Source organism: Ictalurus furcatus, chromosome 21, assembly GCF_023375685.1.
Source record: "Ictalurus furcatus strain D&B chromosome 21, Billie_1.0, whole genome shotgun sequence".
Classification (NCBI taxonomy): Eukaryota; Metazoa; Chordata; class Actinopteri; order Siluriformes; family Ictaluridae; genus Ictalurus; species Ictalurus furcatus.
This window is the reverse complement of record NC_071275.1, coordinates 516,573-536,049: the sequence shown is the minus strand read 5'-3', so window position 1 is coordinate 536,049 and position 19,477 is coordinate 516,573. Positions and strand designations below refer to the sequence as shown.

General features: G+C 38.6%; 1 protein-coding gene across 4 annotated transcripts in view; it reads left to right on the top strand.

Moving 5' to 3' along the window:
- The first annotated feature begins 2,275 nt into the window (after positions 1-2,275).
- brpf3a (bromodomain and PHD finger containing, 3a) overlaps positions 2,276-19,477 on the top strand; it is a 38,146-nt gene continuing 20,944 nt past the window's right edge. Inside the window, exons 1-6 of one of the 4 annotated variants that reach the window (XM_053652844.1) lie at positions 2,276-2,729; positions 9,972-9,999; positions 10,103-11,606; positions 11,747-11,900; positions 14,006-14,131; positions 14,808-14,936. In XM_053652844.1, coding sequence (XP_053508819.1) covers positions 10,120-11,606; positions 11,747-11,900; positions 14,006-14,131; positions 14,808-14,936 — 1,896 coding nt within the window. In that variant the 5' untranslated portion in view covers positions 2,276-2,729; positions 9,972-9,999; positions 10,103-10,119. Of the gene's footprint in view, positions 2,730-8,716; positions 11,607-11,746; positions 11,901-14,005; positions 14,132-14,807; positions 14,937-19,477 lie in introns of those variants that run through there. The other 3 variants (XM_053652848.1, XM_053652847.1, XM_053652846.1) reach the window with 3 other exon arrangements.

The window sequence follows — 19,477 nt, the reverse complement described above, 5'->3', positions numbered from 1 at the left end:
TACCCCTGTGCAAAGCCCCGGATGTCCTGCCCTCACGAAAACATTGTGAAATGGCACTTATTTCAAACAAATAAACGGTTATTTGCATGAGAGAAACCATCTGAAGCAAGTGACTCCTCAGTTACAAAGCTCTCAGAAGATCTCACCTACACTTCTCAGTTTGATCTACACCGCACTGTGGAGTATATTTACTCTAAGAAGAAAATTCCAGCCACCCTTTTAAAAGAAGTAGCCCAACCAAAAACATCAGCTGTGTTTCCAACAAGTTTGCTTCCTGTGGAGAGCACTTGTATGGTCTGTAATGAAGATACTGCACTTGAAAAGCTGGTACTAATGACAAGAAAAGCCAAAATTCTCACCATGATCATTGTCATTGATGGTAAGTTTAATAATTGTTATATAAATAAAAACAGAATTCGTACAGAATTAAGGAAAGCATTTACTTAATTTCTTACCCTTACCTAATGAGTACAGCTATTCTTTAATATTTGCCCTTTTGTAGATATTTTGATGCCCAGGGTGTTATATAATCTACAGATAACAAGAATGGAAGGATGGGCTACACAATTTTAATGATCATGTTCTTCTGAGTCTTGAACTTTGTCTATATCTTAGACACAATGTACAGGTTTGTTTGTAGCATTGTGTGAAATTACACATTCAAATATAAAAGCACGATCAATAAACCAAAAAACTCATAAACACCCTCCATCCCACTTTATCTATTCCAGGGTCATGTTTCAGTTTTCAGTACCATAGAGACTTTGAAGGGCCTCTGGGGAGAAAAATACCCAAATAGAGACACTATACTCCATGGTTACTCTCATTTTGTTGCCTTAACAGATATTGATTGCACATATTCTTGTGTAAACTGTAATTAAGAAATTGACGACTTTTTATTTAAGTTAAGGATGGACGTGATATATATATATCCATCTTCTACCACTTACTAATTTTCAGGGTCACAGGGAACCTGGAGCCTGTCCCAGGGAGCATGGGGCACAAGGCGGGGTACACCCTGGACAGGGTGCCAGTCCATCGCAGGGCACAATCACATACACATTCCCATTCATACACTACAGACACTTTAGACATGCCAATCAGTCTACCATGCATGTCTATGGACTGGGGGAGGAAACCGGAGTACCCAGAGGAAACCCCCGCAGCTCGGGGAGAACATGCAAACTCCGCACACACACATGGCCCCGGCAGGACTCGTACCCCAGACCCTGGAGGTGTGAGGTGAACGTGCTAACCACTGCGCCCCCAAATATATATATATATGCCTACCGATACTTACCGATAGGTGGCATCTTCGAGCTAACAAAGCACGCCTTAAAGTTGTTATTCTTTCTGAAATCCGCCTTTTTCTCCTCCTCAAGAAAAAAGATGTTTCGCCAAAACCAAAACAGTACAGTTTAAACCCTGTGAAAATAGTTCTTCTCTACTTTTTTTTTAAATAAACAAATAAAATAAATGTGACAGACAACAGTGTGTTATTCTCCTTTTATTTTTAAATGTAATAAATATATATTTACTAAATATAAGAAATAAGCCCAATAGTAAATAAACATGACAAGCAGTTGTTTTTGTTCTCTTTCTAAACTAAGACAATAAACGTGACAAATGAACGCTTTAACTTTATTGTTTTAATACAATCCATAATGTCTGGGTAATGGACAGAGTTCTGTGTCGCATTATCAGCGTCCGAATTCGCTCAATTATTTTCCTTCACTTCTTCCCCATATAGTGGACTCTGATGTCATTCTTGGCGTGTCTAAAGTGTCCGTAGTGTATGAATGGGTGTGTGAGTGTGTATGTGATTGTGCCCTGTGATGGATTGGCACCCTGTCCAGGGTGTACCCCGCCTTGTGCCCGATGCTCCCTGGGATAGGCTCCAGGTTCCCCGAGACCCTGAAAAGGATAAGCAGTAGAAGATGGATGGATGGATGGGAATAGTGAACGAGTGAGCGGTTTCAGACACAACATAAGTATCTACCTATCCCAGAATGCATCTGCATGTCTGCAGACAGACCATTGGAACGGAATCGGAAGAATAATTATTTGTTATGAATAAATGATGGCACTGTTTGATGCAGTGTGTTTATTTGATAAAACTTGTCAGGTATATGTAGTAACCGTTTTCTAAAGCAATAAGCCCCGCGAAGCCGTGATTTTAGAACAGCTAAGGGTTTTTTTAACCACGCCCCTTATCTGTTCTAAAATCCCTCTATAGCACGGCTTCGCGGTGCTTATTGCTTTATAGCCCGGGTTGGATTTGTTTAGTTTTTTCCACTCAAAACTTAGTCTGCAGCCAGGAGTTTGTTCAACTCGCTTCGTGAAACGGGCCTCGGTGATAGTTGTTGTTTTTTTGCACGCGCTCACACCTCGTTGGCTACTGGAAGATGTGACGTCATGTACAGTCTGGGTAGACCCAATCACAAGACGAGTCTCATCTGGAGAGCTGTGTTTTATTACTAAGGGGCGTATTTTTCGAGTTCGTTTCATTACAAACCAACGTTCCTTGTAACCCGGACGCTGAGCTGTAATGTCATGTGTATATTTGGAAAATAAATATATACTGTTAAGATTATAATACTGCATAAATGGTCCAAAAGCGGTATTTAGGAACGTTTTTTTTCTTTGTCAGTGGATGGATAGAGGACGCTACAGAAGACGAGTCTGTCTACATGAATATGACCAGTGCTGTACTCAATGACCAATAAACAGTAAGTTTCCAGCTTTAATTAAGTAAACAGTTAGTCTATTTCAGTGATTATGCTTGTGTAGCGCGACAGATCTGCATTTAATAAACGATTGCTGCACCGCTGCCTGTGCTGCTTATTGAACAGACAGATACAGGCAAAGCTGTTTGCTCTTTATAGTTTAACTCAGCAGTAGCGCACTGCATGATTTTTTATTTTTTTTCTCTTCCGGATGAATAAATGTGTACACAAAAACTAAAGCATTTTGTCAACAATCAGAGAGTAGATTGTCTCTCTGCTGATAAAATGGCTGACTCTCACAACGGTCTTGCTTCAGAATTGGTATTTAGCCGCTCTGCAACCAAACTACGTCACCTGGTAGGAAGGAATCACACGATCTGCTTGGCAATTGGCCTAAATTAGACACGTGGTTTCTATGTGTCTTCTGATTGGTTTACTTGCAAGATATCTATTTCCAGTACTACATGGCGTGCATACCGATACTCCAAATAAATATAGAGAATAGTCTCAAAATGTATACCTTTATAAAATTCGATTCACCAGTGCGTAAGCTAATTCACATTCACAATAAAGTGAATATATTTGCAAACAGCAATCCACACATTCATAACCTAATTCATATGAACAAAATAAGATTTACAAATACATAAAAACACTGACATTCACAAAGTACGATTCACAAATGCAAAACAATTAATAAATACACAAATGTGCTTGTACATTTCTGAATGTTTTTTGTATTTATGAATTAATTGTTGAATCTGCATTTGCAAATCGTCCAGTGTGTGTATATCAATTTGGGTGTGTGTGCCTACAGTGCCCTCCACCAATATTGGCACGCTTGGTAAATATGAGCAAAGAAGGCTGTGAAAAATTGTCTTTATTGTTTAATCTTTTGATATTTTGTTAAAAAATTCACAAATATATTCTGCTCTCATTGATATCAAACAATTGCAAACCAAACACAGGTTTATAAAAAAGTCTTTGTTAAATATAGGTGTGCAACAGTTATTGGCACCCTTTTAGTCAATACTTTGTGCTACATCCCTTTGTCAAGATAACAGCTCTGAGTCTTCTCCTATAATGCCTGATGAGGTTGGAGAATACATGGCGAGGGATCTGAGAGCGTTCCTCCATACAGAATCTCTCCAGATCCTTCCCATTTTGAGGTGCACGCTGGTGGACTCTCCTCTTCAGTTCAACCCACAGGGTTTCTATGGGGTTCAGGTCAGGGGACTGGGATGGTCATGGCAGGACCTTGATTTTGTGGTCAGTAAACCATTTTTGTGTTGATTTTGATGAATGTTTTGGATCATTGTCCTGCTGGAAGATCCAACCACGGCCCATTTTAAGCTTTCTGGCAGAGGCAGTCAGGTTTTCATTTAATATCTGTTGATATTTGAGTCCATGATGCCATGTATCCTAACAAAATGTCCAGGTCCTCTGGCAGGAAAACAGCCCTAAAACATTAACGATTCTCCACCATATTTAACCGTGGGCATGAGGTACTTTTCCATATGGCTACCTCTCTGTGTGTGCCAAAACCACCTCTGGTGTTTATTGACAAAGCTCTATTTTGGTTTCATCTGACCATAGAACCCGATCCCATTTGAAGTTCCAGTAGTGTCTGACAAACTGAAGACGCTCGAGTTTGTTTTTGGATGAGAGTAGAGACTTTTTTTCTTCAAACCCTTCCAAACAACTTGTGGTGATGTAGGTGACTTCAGACTTTCTGGAGAGTTTCTGACCCCAAGACGCAACTAACTTCTGCAATTCTCCAGCTATGATCCTTAGAGATTTTTTGGCCACTCGAACCGTCCTCTTCACAGTGCGTTGAGACGATATAGACACACGTCCAATTCCAGGTTGAATCATAACATTTGCATAGCTTGTGTTATTTTCTTTTTTTTCTTCTTCTCATTTTATGAAGCTCAACAACCTTTTGCTGCACATCACGGCTATATTCCTTGATCTTACTTACTGTTATCAAGGCTCGAAATTGTGACCATTTTTGTCTCATATACTCCTGAAATGTAATCTTTGTGACCTTAAAATATATTTGGGAGCATTTGTGTGAGTGCAAATAATTGTTGTGGTGTGACCTGTTTTCATTTCTCTACAAAATGTTTGCTAATTACTGCACAGTATGTGCCTGCTGTGAGCCTACAGAGACTGGTCCACCGTTCGCCACAATCATACAGAGGTTGCAGGTAACACTGTGTTTGCCACCGAATCCGCATATTTAAGCGTGAGTGATGGTGTTGCTTTTTAAATGAAAGATATATATATATATATATATATATATATATATATATATATATATATATATATATATATATATAATATGTATGTGTATATATAAAATACGTATATATGTATAATTGTAGCTGTGGTGCTCCTAATTTTTTCCAATTGGGAGCACCAGTGCTACCTAATTAAAAAAGTTTATTTCAAGCCCTGGTTATGAATGACTAAGGGAATTTTGCCTATGTTTTACCTCATATTTATACCCCTGTGAAACAGGAAGTCATGCTTGAACAATTTCCTGTTCCTAGTCACCCAGGTGTACAAAATTTTTTTAAAATATCAATTGAATTATACTTCAAACATATTTTTCTCATATGAATTCATAGGGGTGAAAATAATTGTTGCACATATATTTAACAAAGATTCTCTTTTAATAAACCTGTGTTGTTAAATTTTTTTGAACAAAATATGAAAAGGTTAAACAAATAGACAATTTTCACAGTCTTCTTTGTTCATATTTACCAAGGGTGCTAATATTAGTGGAGGGCTATATATATATATATATATATATATATATATATATATATATATATATATATATATATAATATAATATATATATATATATATATATATATATATATATATATATATATATATATAAAAAAAATATATATAAAATACATATGTTAGAGCGGCACCGATGTATCGGCTGATGAAGGCTATTTTTCCCGCTATGGGCCGATAGTTTAAAAACATCTGATGATCGGGGCCGATTATATCCTGTCAATAAAAAGAGGGCAAGAAAACACATCAATTTTGTAAAGATGATGTGTCTTGTGTGGAATGATTACAAAACTTCAGTTTGTAATCTCTGTAAGCTCTGCACTGCTAAAAATTTTACACCGGAAGTAGCAGCAGTGAAACGAGTCAGTTTCAGTACACCGTCAAAAGATTTATATGAAGATGAGTTGTAAAAAGGTATATATTGCACAGAAAAATATTTGTAGAGTAGTATATTTCATATCCAGTTAATGTTAATGAGTTAATATCAAAAAAAAAAAAGTTTAAATTAGGCCTATATATTACCAGTTTGATGTTCAGTGGTGAAGTAGAAATGCTTTTGTTTGTGGTGAGTGAATGTGAAGCCTAACAGGAGTTTTTTTTTTTTTTTTTTTTAAGAATTCAGTCACTTAATTCTGTTAATATGAATTAATAACATTCAATAAGTTAAGAAATCTTACTTTAATCTTCAGAATTGAGTTCATGTGTTAATGTTAATTAGAGTAATGTGTTTTCTGTTTATGAGACCAGTTACTGTGAAACATCTTGTTGAAATGGAGAGAATAATGTTTTTATTTGCATTTCTTTAAGAATTGTGCAGTTAATTATTATTAACTTAAAAGAAGGTATAAAAGACAGAACTATTGGTATCGGCCGATATCACTCTGAATAATCGGTTATCGGTATCGGCTGAGAAATTTAGTATCGGTGCAGCTCTAATATGTATATGTGTGTTTATATACAGCACTGTGCAAAAGTTTTAGGCACATGCAAAGAAAAGCTGTGGAGCAAAGATGCCTTCAAAATAATGAAATTAAATGTTTCTACATTTAAAAAAAATACTGTAAAGAGCTGTAAACTGTAGTAAATGAAACAAAGTCAATATTTGGTCTGACATAAAAATAAAAATAGTAGTCTCCGGTACAATTTGTGCAGTTTAATAAGGAATTATACGTTTTATAGCGCATCTTGCAGAACCGGCCACAGTTCTTCTGGAGACTTTGATGGACACACTTGCTTTTTATTTTTGCAGCAAACCCCAACAGCCTTCATTGTGTTTTTGGTCTCTTATGTAATATGCTGTTTTATTTATTAATTATTATTTATTTTTTGTACTGACTTGATAATATAGAAGTCACAATATTAAAAAAATCTATAACAATGTTTGTATTTTAAAAAATGGTGTCTAATACTTTTTATGTATATAATAAATAAATAAATTGGACAAACAGTTGTGCTCATGTATAGCTTTAGTCTGAAGTTTTTATTTGTAACACTCAGTTTTATTTTAAATTAATGTAATAATAGTATTGAAATTTTGACTTAAAAAAAATCTGGTTGCCACCGAAAAAATAATCGGCCGATTAATCGATTATGAAAATAACTGTTAGTTGCAGCCCTAATTATTACTCAGAAATATGCCAAAAGACTCTATCTAATAAAATGGGAGATGAGACAATCAACATACAGTGGGGGAAATAAGTATTGAACGTGTCAACTTTTTTTTCAGTAAATATATTTCCAATGAGGTTATTCACATGAAATTTTCACGAGACACCAGTATTAACTCAAGAAATCCACACATATAAAGAATTCACAACATTAATGTCCATAAGTAAAGTTATGTGTAATAAAGTGGAATGACACGGGACAAAAGTATTGAACACGCTAAGAAAAAGCAGTTCTCCAAGGTAAAATAAGGCACGGTAAGGAACGAGCTGAAATCCATACGTAATTATACCTCCTATGTGTGCAAATTAATATCAGCTGGGTTAGTAAATTGATGGTCTATAAAAAGGCTTTTCATTAACAAGGTGTCACACAAGAAACATCTCATGATGGGTAAAAGCAAAGAGCTCTCCCAAGACCTTCACAACCTTATTGTTGTGAAACATATTGATGGAATCAGATATGGACGTATTTCAAACCTTCTGAATCCTCCAGTAAGCACGATTGGGGCCGTTCACCACAAGTGGAAGCAACATCACTCTATCATCAACCGGCCACGCACAGGAGCTCCTCACAAGATTTCTGACCAGGGAGTCAGAAGAATAGTCAGAAGAGTAGCCCAAGAGCCAAGGACCACTCGGAAAAAGCTCCAGAAACACTTGGAGGCAGCAGGTACCATCGTCACAGAGAAAACAATAGGCAGTGCACTCCACTGCTCACGCTCACCCGCAAGACTCCATTACTAAAGAAAAGGCATGTTGAAGCTCGTTTATAGTTTGCTACAACTCATCTGGACAAGCCTATGAAATACTGGGAGAGTGTAGTCTGGTCAGATGAGAGCAAATTTGAACTTTTTGGCTGTCATACTACACACCATGTTTGGAGAAGAAATGGCACTGCACATCACCCTAAAAACACTATACCAACAGTGAAACTTGGAGGTGAAGCATCATGGTGTGGGGCTGTTTTTCATCGCATGGTACTGGCAGACTTCATATAATTGAAGGAACGATGAATGGAGCCCTTTACCGGGAGATTCTTGAGAAGAATCTGCTGCCATCCACCAGGATGATGAAGATGAGATGTGGGTGGAGCTTCCAGCAGGACAACGATCCAAAACATACAGCAAAGGAAACTCTCAATTGGTTTCAGAGAAAAAAAATCAAACTGTTAGAATGGCCCTGTCAATCACCTGACTCGAATCCAACTGAACAAGATTTAAAGACAATATGTTTAGAAGAATGGACCAAAATCACACCTGAATACTGCGACCATTAATTTCTTCATACAGGAAGCGTCTTGAAGCTGTGATTACAAACAAAGACTTCGACACTAAGTATTAAATACATTTCCGTTAACGTGTTCAATACTTTTTTCCCGTGTCATTCCACTTTATTACACACAACTTTATTTATGGACTTTAATGTTTGGATTCCTTGAGTTAATACAAAAGTCTGGTGAAAATTTCATGTGAATAGCCTCACTGGAAATATATTTACTGAAAAAAATGTCGATGCGTTCAGTACTTATTTCTACCACTGTATGAATCTGCAATTACTGATATTTGCGCAGGTGTTTTGAAAACTAATATAAACCGAGACCACCTCTAAGCCTCGCCCCCTTCCCCCATCTTACATCCTCTTGGCTGGATTCAGCATAGAATATCTTTGTCATTGTACAAGTTCCACGAAATTGAATTGCAGCTTCCTTTAGCAGGGTTTTAGTGACACTGTGTGCAATATTCAGTCTGACCAGTATTCAGTATTACAGAGCAGCACCAGACAGTAGTGATACAGGTGCCAGTGATAACTGCTGTGTAGTAGATTGGTGGCTGGTGTTTGTCAGTACAGTGAGCAGATATGTGGAGTATGAGAGTCTGTTCATTGCAGGCCAGTAGTTATGGATGGATTTTGGAGGACTGGTTCACTGCAGTGATTACCCTGAGGAAGAAGCTGTTCCTCAATTTGGTTGTGTGGGCATAGCATAACATAACATCTCGTAACGTCTGCCAGATGGTATAAGGTCAAACAGGTAATGACAGGGGAGGGTGGAGTCCTGGCAGTTGCTTTCCTGAGACAGTGGGAGTTGGCTGGTAGTTGTGCTCCATTGATTTTTTTGGGCACTGGAGACAACCTGCTGCAGAACTTTCTTGTCAGATGCTGTGCAGTTGGAGAACTACACAGGGATGCAGTATGATAGGATGGTCTCTGTTGTGCATCAATAGAAGGTCACCAGCAACTGTTTGGGTAGTCCAGCCTTCATAAGTGTCCTCAGGAAATATACCTGCTGCGCTTTCTTTGCCATTGAGGTGATGTTGAGAGACCATATGAGATGTGGACACCCAAGAACTTGAAGCAAGATAGAGAGTTGTAATCAATAAATAGCATCCTGATGTATGTGCTCAGTCTTTCTATATATATCAGGACGTTGTGGACGGCGATCTATTCGCCTTGTAAGCAAACTGATATCCAGGGAGGCAGGGATAACGTCTTTGATGTGGGAGAGGGGGAATTTCACAAAACACTTCATAGTGGTGGGTGTGAGTGCAACCGGTCAATAGTCATTTAGGTTGCTGATATTTTACTTGTTCTAATTTTAAAATGATTATATAAAAAAAATATTTTTTACACTATTTACTGCCCGTTGCATCTAACTGAGCTTTTGCAATTGGTGCTGCCTGTTCTTTGCACAGCTGTATTATTACACCCTCCTGTACTCTACTTAAATGTGAAATAGTGGAAATGCTTATTGTCCTGTCTTATTTTAGGTTATAGGTTCTGGATGTTTTTAAAAAGGTAAGTTGCTTATAGGGAAAAAAAATCTATATTGCGCAAGCCTATTTTTTATGTAATAATTTAGAGTTTGTGCCAACCCTCACTTATTTCTGGCATTTTTAAGGAATAAAAATTTTTAAAATGAAGAAGCTAAGGAGACGAAGTTGTCAAATTGCATTCGGCAGAAGAAGGAGCAGTTCCTCCAACCATACAGATCAGGATATTCTTCTCCGCCCTCCCTCCCCATGTAGGCTTAATTTCTCCTTGTCCAGAGACACACTCACATATGCCCAATCTCAGAAAATGTTGGAGGTAGAACTTGAGGGGAGAGTTCATCAGATTAATGTTTCTGACCCACTCAAAGTCATCACAGAGGATGAGATGCTGGCGCAGGACCTGGCAGAGTGCAACAGCAACAAAGAGAACAGCGAGCAGATTGCAAGCTATGCTCAGCGGGACCACACAGTCTCATCATATAAGGACAGGAGGAAAGAAAACAAACATGGTGGCAGAAGTAGACATTCTGGTGGCCACCACTACACCCACAACCATTTGAGCTCAAGTTATCACACTCAGTTAGTGAGCTCTCTACCTAAGCCCACCTTCCACTGGGTGGACACCTACGCACCATCAGAGGCTCGTCCTCTTCCTGTGGCCTACTACCGTTATGTGGAGAAGTCCAATGAGGAGCTGGAGATGGAGACGGAGTATGACATGGATGAGGAAGACATGGCTTGGCTGGAGATTGTCAATCAGAAACGTGTATCAGATGGGCATGCCTCAGTCTCTCCTGACACATTTGAGTTACTGATTGACAGGTTGGAGAGGGAATCTATTCTGGAGTCCCGGAGCCAAGTCTTGTCCCAGAGCGCCATTGATGAAGATGCTTTCTGCTGTGTGTGCCTGGATGACGAGTGCCTTAACAGCAATGTCATCTTGTTTTGTGACATCTGCAACTTGGCTGTGCACCAAGAGTGTTATGGTGTTCCCTACATACCTGAAGGCCAGTGGTTATGCCGCTGCTGCCTGCAGTCCCCTTCTCGGCCTGTGGACTGTGTCCTTTGCCCAAATAGAGGAGGTGCTTTTAAACAGGCCAGCGATGGCCGCTGGGCCCACGTAGTTTGTGCTATCTGGATCCCTGAAGTTTGCTTTGCTAACACAGTATTCCTAGAGCCTGTAGAAGGAGTGAATAACATTCCCCCTGCAAGATGGAAACTCACTTGCTACCTGTGCAAACAGAGAGGGAGGGGGGCATCCATTCAGTGCCATAAGGCCAACTGTTACCGAGCATTTCATGTCACCTGCGCTCAACGGGCTGGGCTCTTCATGAAGATTGACCCAGTCTGTGAGACTGGCACTAACACCACATTCACTGTGAAGAAGACTGCCTTCTGTGGGAACCATTCTCCTTTTGGAGCACAAATGGGGTACAATGATGTGGCTGGAGGCTTTGTAGGGGGTAGGGGTCAAAGGTCATACACTCTAGGACCTGCAGTTCAGCAAAATCAGCATGGGAGCAAAAAGGGTTCGGTCGCACAGCAACAAAAGAAGACAAGAAAGAATGCAAATGGAGTGTCACAGGAGTCAGCAGTGCCTCTACTCCTTGTGCCCCAAATCCCTTCCTACAGGTAAGACTTCCTGCATTTCCTCTCACAGACTACCAACCTATTTCATTTTTTATGCCATTCAGTGTACCAATACAGAAAAATGATTCATTTTAATAGATGTATGGAGGAATGAAGACTTGATTTGCACTACTTCTTAACAGGCTTAATAAGATTTGCACAGGCATGCCAGTACAGAGGAAGAACCAGTTCATGCAGAGGCTTCATAATTATTGGCTGCTAAAACGCCATTCCCGCAATGGAGTTCCACTCATCCGTCAGCTCCACTCACACCTACAAGTTCAGAAGAATAAAAAGGTCAGGAAGCCTTTATGATTTTTGAAACATGTAGTCTCATGGGCTGTATTCAGAGTTGAGTTATGTCCACAATAAGGATTTAATTGTGCACATTGGTATTAAGACCTCAGATGTAACTTCAGACATAAGGAGTATTCAGAAGCTATGAGAGCATTATGCACATGGGATGGAGTTTGTCTAAAACAGAGGCGTGTCTAAGTTATGTGCGGTTCTGAGCTTGAATTTAAGTGCATTTTCCTAGAATAAAATCGGTTCGAGTGAGGATGAAGGATGAGTATGAAGTCCTGTGCCGCTGTCTGGCCATTTGACTTAACCACAATATGTCACTGAATTATTATTTTTTTTGGGTGTAAATATACTTTGCAATTTTGGAATGCCGTTTGAGGCAAATATTAAATATATAAACATGACAGAAATTATTAATAATATTGTCCCTTTAAAGTCCACAAAAACTTTTTGTTTTGCACTAAGGACATAATTGGAGAACATTGGGATAAAATAGTTTTTATCCTGCACACACATACAATTTCGAACTTGATTTAGTATCTCATGGCTTCATTAAGTTGCACACGAGTCGCTATCAGCTCAAAATAGAACAAATTTTAATGCAAAATTATAGAATGTGCTTGATCAAGTGCTAATTCATAAGCTGCAGAATAATTAGTAGGGATGCACCGAATGTTCGGCAACCAAAATTATTCGGCTGAAAATAGCAAAAAAGCATTTTCGGTGTTCGGCCGAATAAGTGAAAAGGCTGAATAAATTGAAAACAATGATGTGTTTGATGACGCGCCAAATAGCCTAGCAACCAGTGTGAGATGCGTGCACGACCTCCACGTCCAGCGCCGCGCGCATGCACGAGCTACGTGCACGAGCGCATGCTCTTCAGATGTTGACAACCATGACATTGTTTACTGTGGACAAGTGCGTTTGTTTTGTTTCTGTTCCGGAGTATTCTGTCACGTCGCGAGACGTAAGGGAGTAGAGTACGGAAGCAGGTAAAGACGTATTTATTAAAGGGAACATAACATTAACAACGTATCTAACTATACTATATCTACTATAATACTCGGCGAGGTGTACAGGGACGCGAGTGGTATATATCCCCAATATAATCAGCCCTATAGAACCCAATAGAATCATTTTCTGCACTCTTGTCAATGCACTTTTTAATGCACTTTTTAGTTGTAGGCTTCAGAATGTTCCATTCTTTCAGCAAGAATGTTCCATTCTTTTACTCAATTATTTATTTAAAGTTATATTGTGCCTTGTTGGTAGCCTATGACTGCTGGAATGAAAAAAAAATGTTCAGTGTTAAATAAATATTTTGAAATTGTAGTTTTTGTAACATTTTTTTCTTTGAAAAGCAAGACAAAATAGTAAAAAGCACATTTGACTATTTAATTTATGCAGTGGTGAAAAAAATGGTAAAACAAATGGAAAAAACGCGAAAAAATATGTTCAGTCTTCGGCCAAGTTTTTCATTATATTCGGCTTTGGCCAAGAATTTTCATTTTGGTGCATCCCTAATAATTAGTGGGGAAGCCATATTGTTAGATTAAACCAAACTTGCAGTGATTTAATATTATAATAACAACTAGAACTAGTAATGCAGATATATATTGGCAGTATACTGGACTCCTTTTAGAGTTATATTCAGTGCTTGCCAACCTCTCACATATCATCAGTCTCTTTTATTTGCCATTTTTAAATTATCTCTTGCTTTTATGTTACATCATATTGCATTTGACAGCAAAGAAATGAATGCTATTTCCTTCATTAGTCTGCATTTTCTATTCCTGAATTTTTTATTGTGCTTGTATTTAAAGGCGGTGGTCTAGACACCACATCAAAACTCTGACACTACATACAGGTGATTTTTAATAATCTTAATGGCAAGTTCAGAATGCCTACTTAAGTACCTACATAACCGAACTCTGAGTATGCACACATTCACCCGTAAATATTGAAATATCTTTATGACTTAAATTGCACACTCTGAATATGAAGCCTATTATGAATAAGTTTGAATATTCACGTTATGATCATTAATACACTTTAAGAAATCAGCATTTTGTTTTTATTGTCTGTTAACATGTAACAAGCCGGATGCCAAGGTGCAGGCATTGAGGTTGGAGCTAAAATACTGGCAGAAGCAGCGGCAACACCTAGAGAAAGCTCGACTCTTGATCGAGCTCATCCACAAGAGAGAGAGGCTCAAACGTGAACAGGTGCACATGCATGCTTTTTATTGCAAGTTAATTAACTGAGAAGAGAAACTATAGTCCCTCTGAGCACACACTGAGTGAGTTTACACAACTATATCAAGGAATCCATTGTACTGGATACAAACATCTAAGCCATTATTGGATGTAAAAGGGAAATCCACTGAGCCAAATGCTGTTGCCATTTTGTTTTGTGATCTTTTAAAAAATTTGAATAATGAATGGCTCCATTTGGAGATTTCACAGACATTTAATTCTGGAACCTTTTTTTTAAATCTTTCCTAGAACTTCTATCTATTATCCTCTATTATTTCATGTATGCATGCAGTTAATATTGTACCATGTAATAACATACATTTGGAGTAACTTTTTTTAAATGATTTTTTTCTGCTTTTGTTACGTTCTTCTTTTACATCTTCCACTTCTCCTTTCTTCTTTATTCTTCTTTAAATGTTTATCATTTTCCATTATATGTCCAAGGTATTATTATGTATAGAGCATCAATATACAACAATGTATGACAATATACAGTATGTACTGAATAGGAAACCATTGGTGATTCTGAATCACTGTATGTTGAAGAGGTTAAAAAATATTTATGGTAAAATAATGATGTTGCCTCATCCTGATTTTCTTTGCTTAAGAAAAAAGTTCTTATACTCCTCTTTTTTGCATGTGAAAGCTAAAACTGCAGCAGGTGAGTTTGGAACTCCAGCTTACTCCAGCCTTAGTACTGCTGCGCTCCACACTGGAGCAACTGCAAGAGAAGGACACTGCTTGCGTCTTTATTTCACCTGTCAATCTGTCTGAGGTAAATACATGAATACAAATTTGTCCTCTGAGCTCATTTTGACCTTTATCTCTCTATAGTTTACAACAGCAGCTAGTTACACCAATTGAACTTCAGCTCTACATACCCTAGTGTGACTGTAGGTTTTCCTACATGGATGCCTTAAAGATTCCATGTCCCAAAGCCAGTTTGTGCCCATGTCTCACCATTTCATCAGTGGATAATGCTGTGTTGGACTAACGCTTGTAATTAGGATTTTCTGACTAGGAGAAACCAAAGAAAACACTACCTCAACCTTGAACTAGATAGATGTATATACAACTGTACATAGAACACAACACCAGGCATATCTTCAGGGTGGGCTAAGGCCAAAATAATAAACAAAAGAACTCTTGGTTTAGAGAGCTTTTTTCCTAAAAGAAACATAACAAAAATACAAATGTACTTCCCTAACTCCCCAAACCAAAAACAGAGACAAAAGGACCCTTCTCCCAAAGGAAATGGCAGCCCCACCCCTACTGCCGGTAATCAAGTGAAACATATATACAGTGATAATTATAAAACACATAAACAGGTACAGGGACAACCAAACTCACAGTCAGAATCAGGCAAAAGTCAAACCCAGAACAGCAGTCAGAACACAGAATACTTGCCACAAGGGCAAGCAACACGAACCAAACACAATCTCCTAACACCAAATCACCCGTAACCACCTACAACAGCCTCCTTCTGACTTGTACTATTCCTCTTTAAATAAGGTCGCCATTCATTGATGTCATCATGGTAGGCGGGAGCAAGGTAGGCTGGAAACTCTGGGAGGGAGTTCGGACCTGCACACAAACAGGGCACAATACACACAAAAAACTTCCCATCCCAAAGATTAGTGGGTTGTAACACCTGACAAAGCCAGTGTGAAAGTTTAAAACAGTTATTAATTTGAAATGTGAAGGTAATGTGGAGTTTTAAGAAAGAAAGGTACGGTGCTAATACTACTAGGGTTTAACAGAGAAGGTGCCAGTACTTGTAGAATACCTATAATGCAATTCTCGTCATTCAGCCGAGCGTTTTGATATGCCACATGCCTATGGTGCTGTAATTTTATGAATCCACTTATATTGTGGTTTAACGTGAGGGAGATGGGAGAGGGAGTATATTAGGAAAGGAGTAAGGAAGAATCAGGGAGAAAGAAAGGTTAGGTGTTGCAGAAAAAAAGAAAAAGAGATGGTGTTACAGAAGGAAAAGAAGTTGCAGAAAGAAAGGAGAAAGAAAGAAAGGTGTTGCAGAAGACATAAAGAAAGAAAGAAAAAGAAATGTTGCAGAAAGAAAGAAGGTGTTGCAGACAGAACAAAAGAAATTGAGAAAAAGAGAAGGTGTTAGAGCAAGAAAAGAAGAAAGAAAGGAGGGAGATGGAAAGAGAAGGTGTTGTAGAAAGAATTTGAATTTCAAAAGCCTTTTATGTACCTGCTTTTAAAAACTACAAAGACCACTACGGTCTCACAGAGTCATTTCAAATTACAATAAATAAATAAATAAATAAATAAAATAAGTAATTAAAATAAATAACACTTCCAATTGCATCTGAACACTCACAGGGAGTATAAAAAAGTAAAAATGAAAAATACATAAGCTTCAAACAGTAAACACAGTCTTCTAAAAGTTGATTTAATTTAACCTTTTCTTCTGCAACCACACATAATGCACCTTCCAGACACCATATATTCTCAAACGATACAAGATCCTTCATCTCCTTGTAAAACTTAAAATCAATAAATATCCTTGATATTACAAAAACCAATAAAATACTGTCCCCCGAATTTGACTCAATTGTATTTCTCCTGCTAACATATATAACCATCTTAGCCTGCCCAGTGATAAAATTTATCAGCTGATGCTTAAACCTTTTCTTCTGAGAGTATTTAAAACCAAAAATAAAAGTTTTGATTGAAAAACTCTTGTTAAAATGGCCAAACAATCTCTGTAAAACAATAATAAAAAAAAAGGCTTCAGTCTCTCACACTGCATAAACATGTGGAAAACAGTTTGTCTCAAGGCACAGAACGGACATTCATGACTCAAATAAGGATTTAAAACAAATAAAAGAATTTACAGCCACTGCACCGTGCAAAATCCTCCACTGTAAATCCCCACATTTTTTGTTAATGGTGACTTGTACAAGGCTCTCCATTGCGGTTTTACAAGTTCCTTTATTTGTAAAACAGAACGCCAAGGTGTATTGACTCTTTTGTCCAGAAAAGTTTTGTTTAGAGACATCACACAAAGTTTGTAAAGATCCTTCGCAGAGGCTAACTTGGGACCCACAAAAAGTAATTCCTCAAACGTAAAAAAAAAACACCTGAACACTCATGTACATTTGATGATACACTAAAACTAGGAAATGGATCTTGGTCATTTGGACTACTAGACCTTTGGAATATTTGTCCAGCATTCTCAGGACCTCTTCAGTGAACAGAGACCTCCATTCCACAAGGAACTGTGCGACTATATGGATTGAACTCATCTTTGTGTTCAGCAACTGCCACCGTGTTCCCAAGCTCCAGTCCTGCTAGGCTCAGTAGGTCTCCCAGAGTGGTGACTCCAGCCCTGCAAAAATACTCTGTAAGCACTGGAAAAGGCTTTCTTTGTGACACGTCTAAAATGGAACCATTGATGATTGGCTCCTGCAGTAGCCAGTAGAGAGAACTTGTGTTTTGCATCCTCTGCACTATTAAAAGTCCCCATACTTTAAAAACACTGCGGTAAAAGACAGGGAGTTTCCTGAGGTCCATCTTCTTTGAATCCATCCAGAAAAGAGGTTTATGCAAATCCAGCCCCTCAAATGTCCGTAAAATAACACATGCTACAGCCTTCCAATTTGCAGTCACAGGTCCATTTAGTAGCCTCTGCACAAACTGTAAACGAAAGGCCCATGTCCCCCTTCACCCTTGGGCAGACACTCTGTGGAACCCAGTGTAGACTGACCCCCCCCCCCCCCACGCCAAGAAAAATAACCAAGATCGATTTGGATTTTAGACAAAACATGTACTGGAGGATCTATACATGCAAGCCTATGCCAGCGGGATGAAGCTACCAGGTTGTTGATTATAAGCACCCGCCCCCTAAAGGACATTTTTATAACTAAAAAATTCCATTTCCCCAGACGACCCTTAACCTTCTCGACAGTCCCTTCAAAGTTTTTTCCATAAACACCTTGTCCCCCAGAAACACCACAAGATACTTAAAACCATCCCTGGACCACAATAAGCGGTCTGGGAGGTTTGATGCACCGTCTAACCATCTCCCGATTAACAATGCCACACTTTTTTCCCAGTTAACCTTGGCAGAAGAGACTATTCTAAAATCGTCAGAGATCTTCAACATAGTATCAACATCCCTCTGGCTACCAACAAGTATAGCTACATCGTCTGCATATGCTTATAATTTATTTGAACACTCTCACATTTTGGAATTGTTATGCCTTGCAGTTCAATTCTTAGTTTTGTTAAAAAAAAAAGGCTCACTTGCCAAGGAATACAACATGCCTGACAGTGGGCATCCTTGTCTTATTCCCCTATGAACTTTAAAAGGAGCACACAAGTCACCATTAATCTTCAGTATGCTTTCACTGTCACGATACAGAATTCTTATTTTATTAATAAAATCAGAACTAAAACCAAAAGCAGTCAAGACGTTCCATAGGTAGGTATGCTCAACCCTATCGAAAACCTTCTTGATCAATTAAAACCAGACCATAATCCAAATTAAAAATCTTTCCAACTTCTAAGACATCCCTAATGAAAGAAATATTGTCATGAATGACACTAGGGAAGTGCTGCCATTGTTTATGGTGGGGGGTTGGGGTTTGTAGTCTGTAACAGTTTGCATGCTCTGTCACAGAGGCCTGGAATCTGCCTGCAAAAAATGGGTCTCAATCTTGTCCCTGCATTTCCTTTTTTGCTTCCCTCACTGTTTTCCTCAGGTTATAGGAAGCCACTTTGTATTCATCCCTGCACTGTAAACAGCTGTGTGTGCTTTCAGAGCTTTCGGCATAGATCAATCAACCTATAGCTTCTGATTAGGAGAAACCTTTACAGAGCATGTGGAAATAGTCAACCCTATCAGAAACTCTGTAACCAACAGAGTTTTTAACCAAGCACCGATGCTGTAAACTCGCTGATGTCAAGTCTTGATCTTCCAGCACATCTTGTAGCGTGGCTTGTGATTGGCCAGTCCAGCACCGCACCTCCCGTGTCACCGGATCTTCCCTTCGCAGCTTTTGTCTATATTTTGGGAGTAGTAAAATGGTGTTGTGGCCTGACTTGCAGAGTGCCGGTGTTTTTATTGCCTCATAGCAGTCCCTGTGTTGTGTTGTGTTGTGTTGTGTTGTGTTGTGTTGTGTTGTGTTGTGTTGTGTGTGTGTGTGTGTGTGTGTGTGTGTGTGTGTGTGTATATAGCAGTGATCCATTGTCCTTACTCCCTGTGTACTTCAGATTATGTACGATTATGATTGGGGGTTCAATTCTGCCCGATACTGTGTGTGCAGAGTTTGCATGTTCTCCCCATGC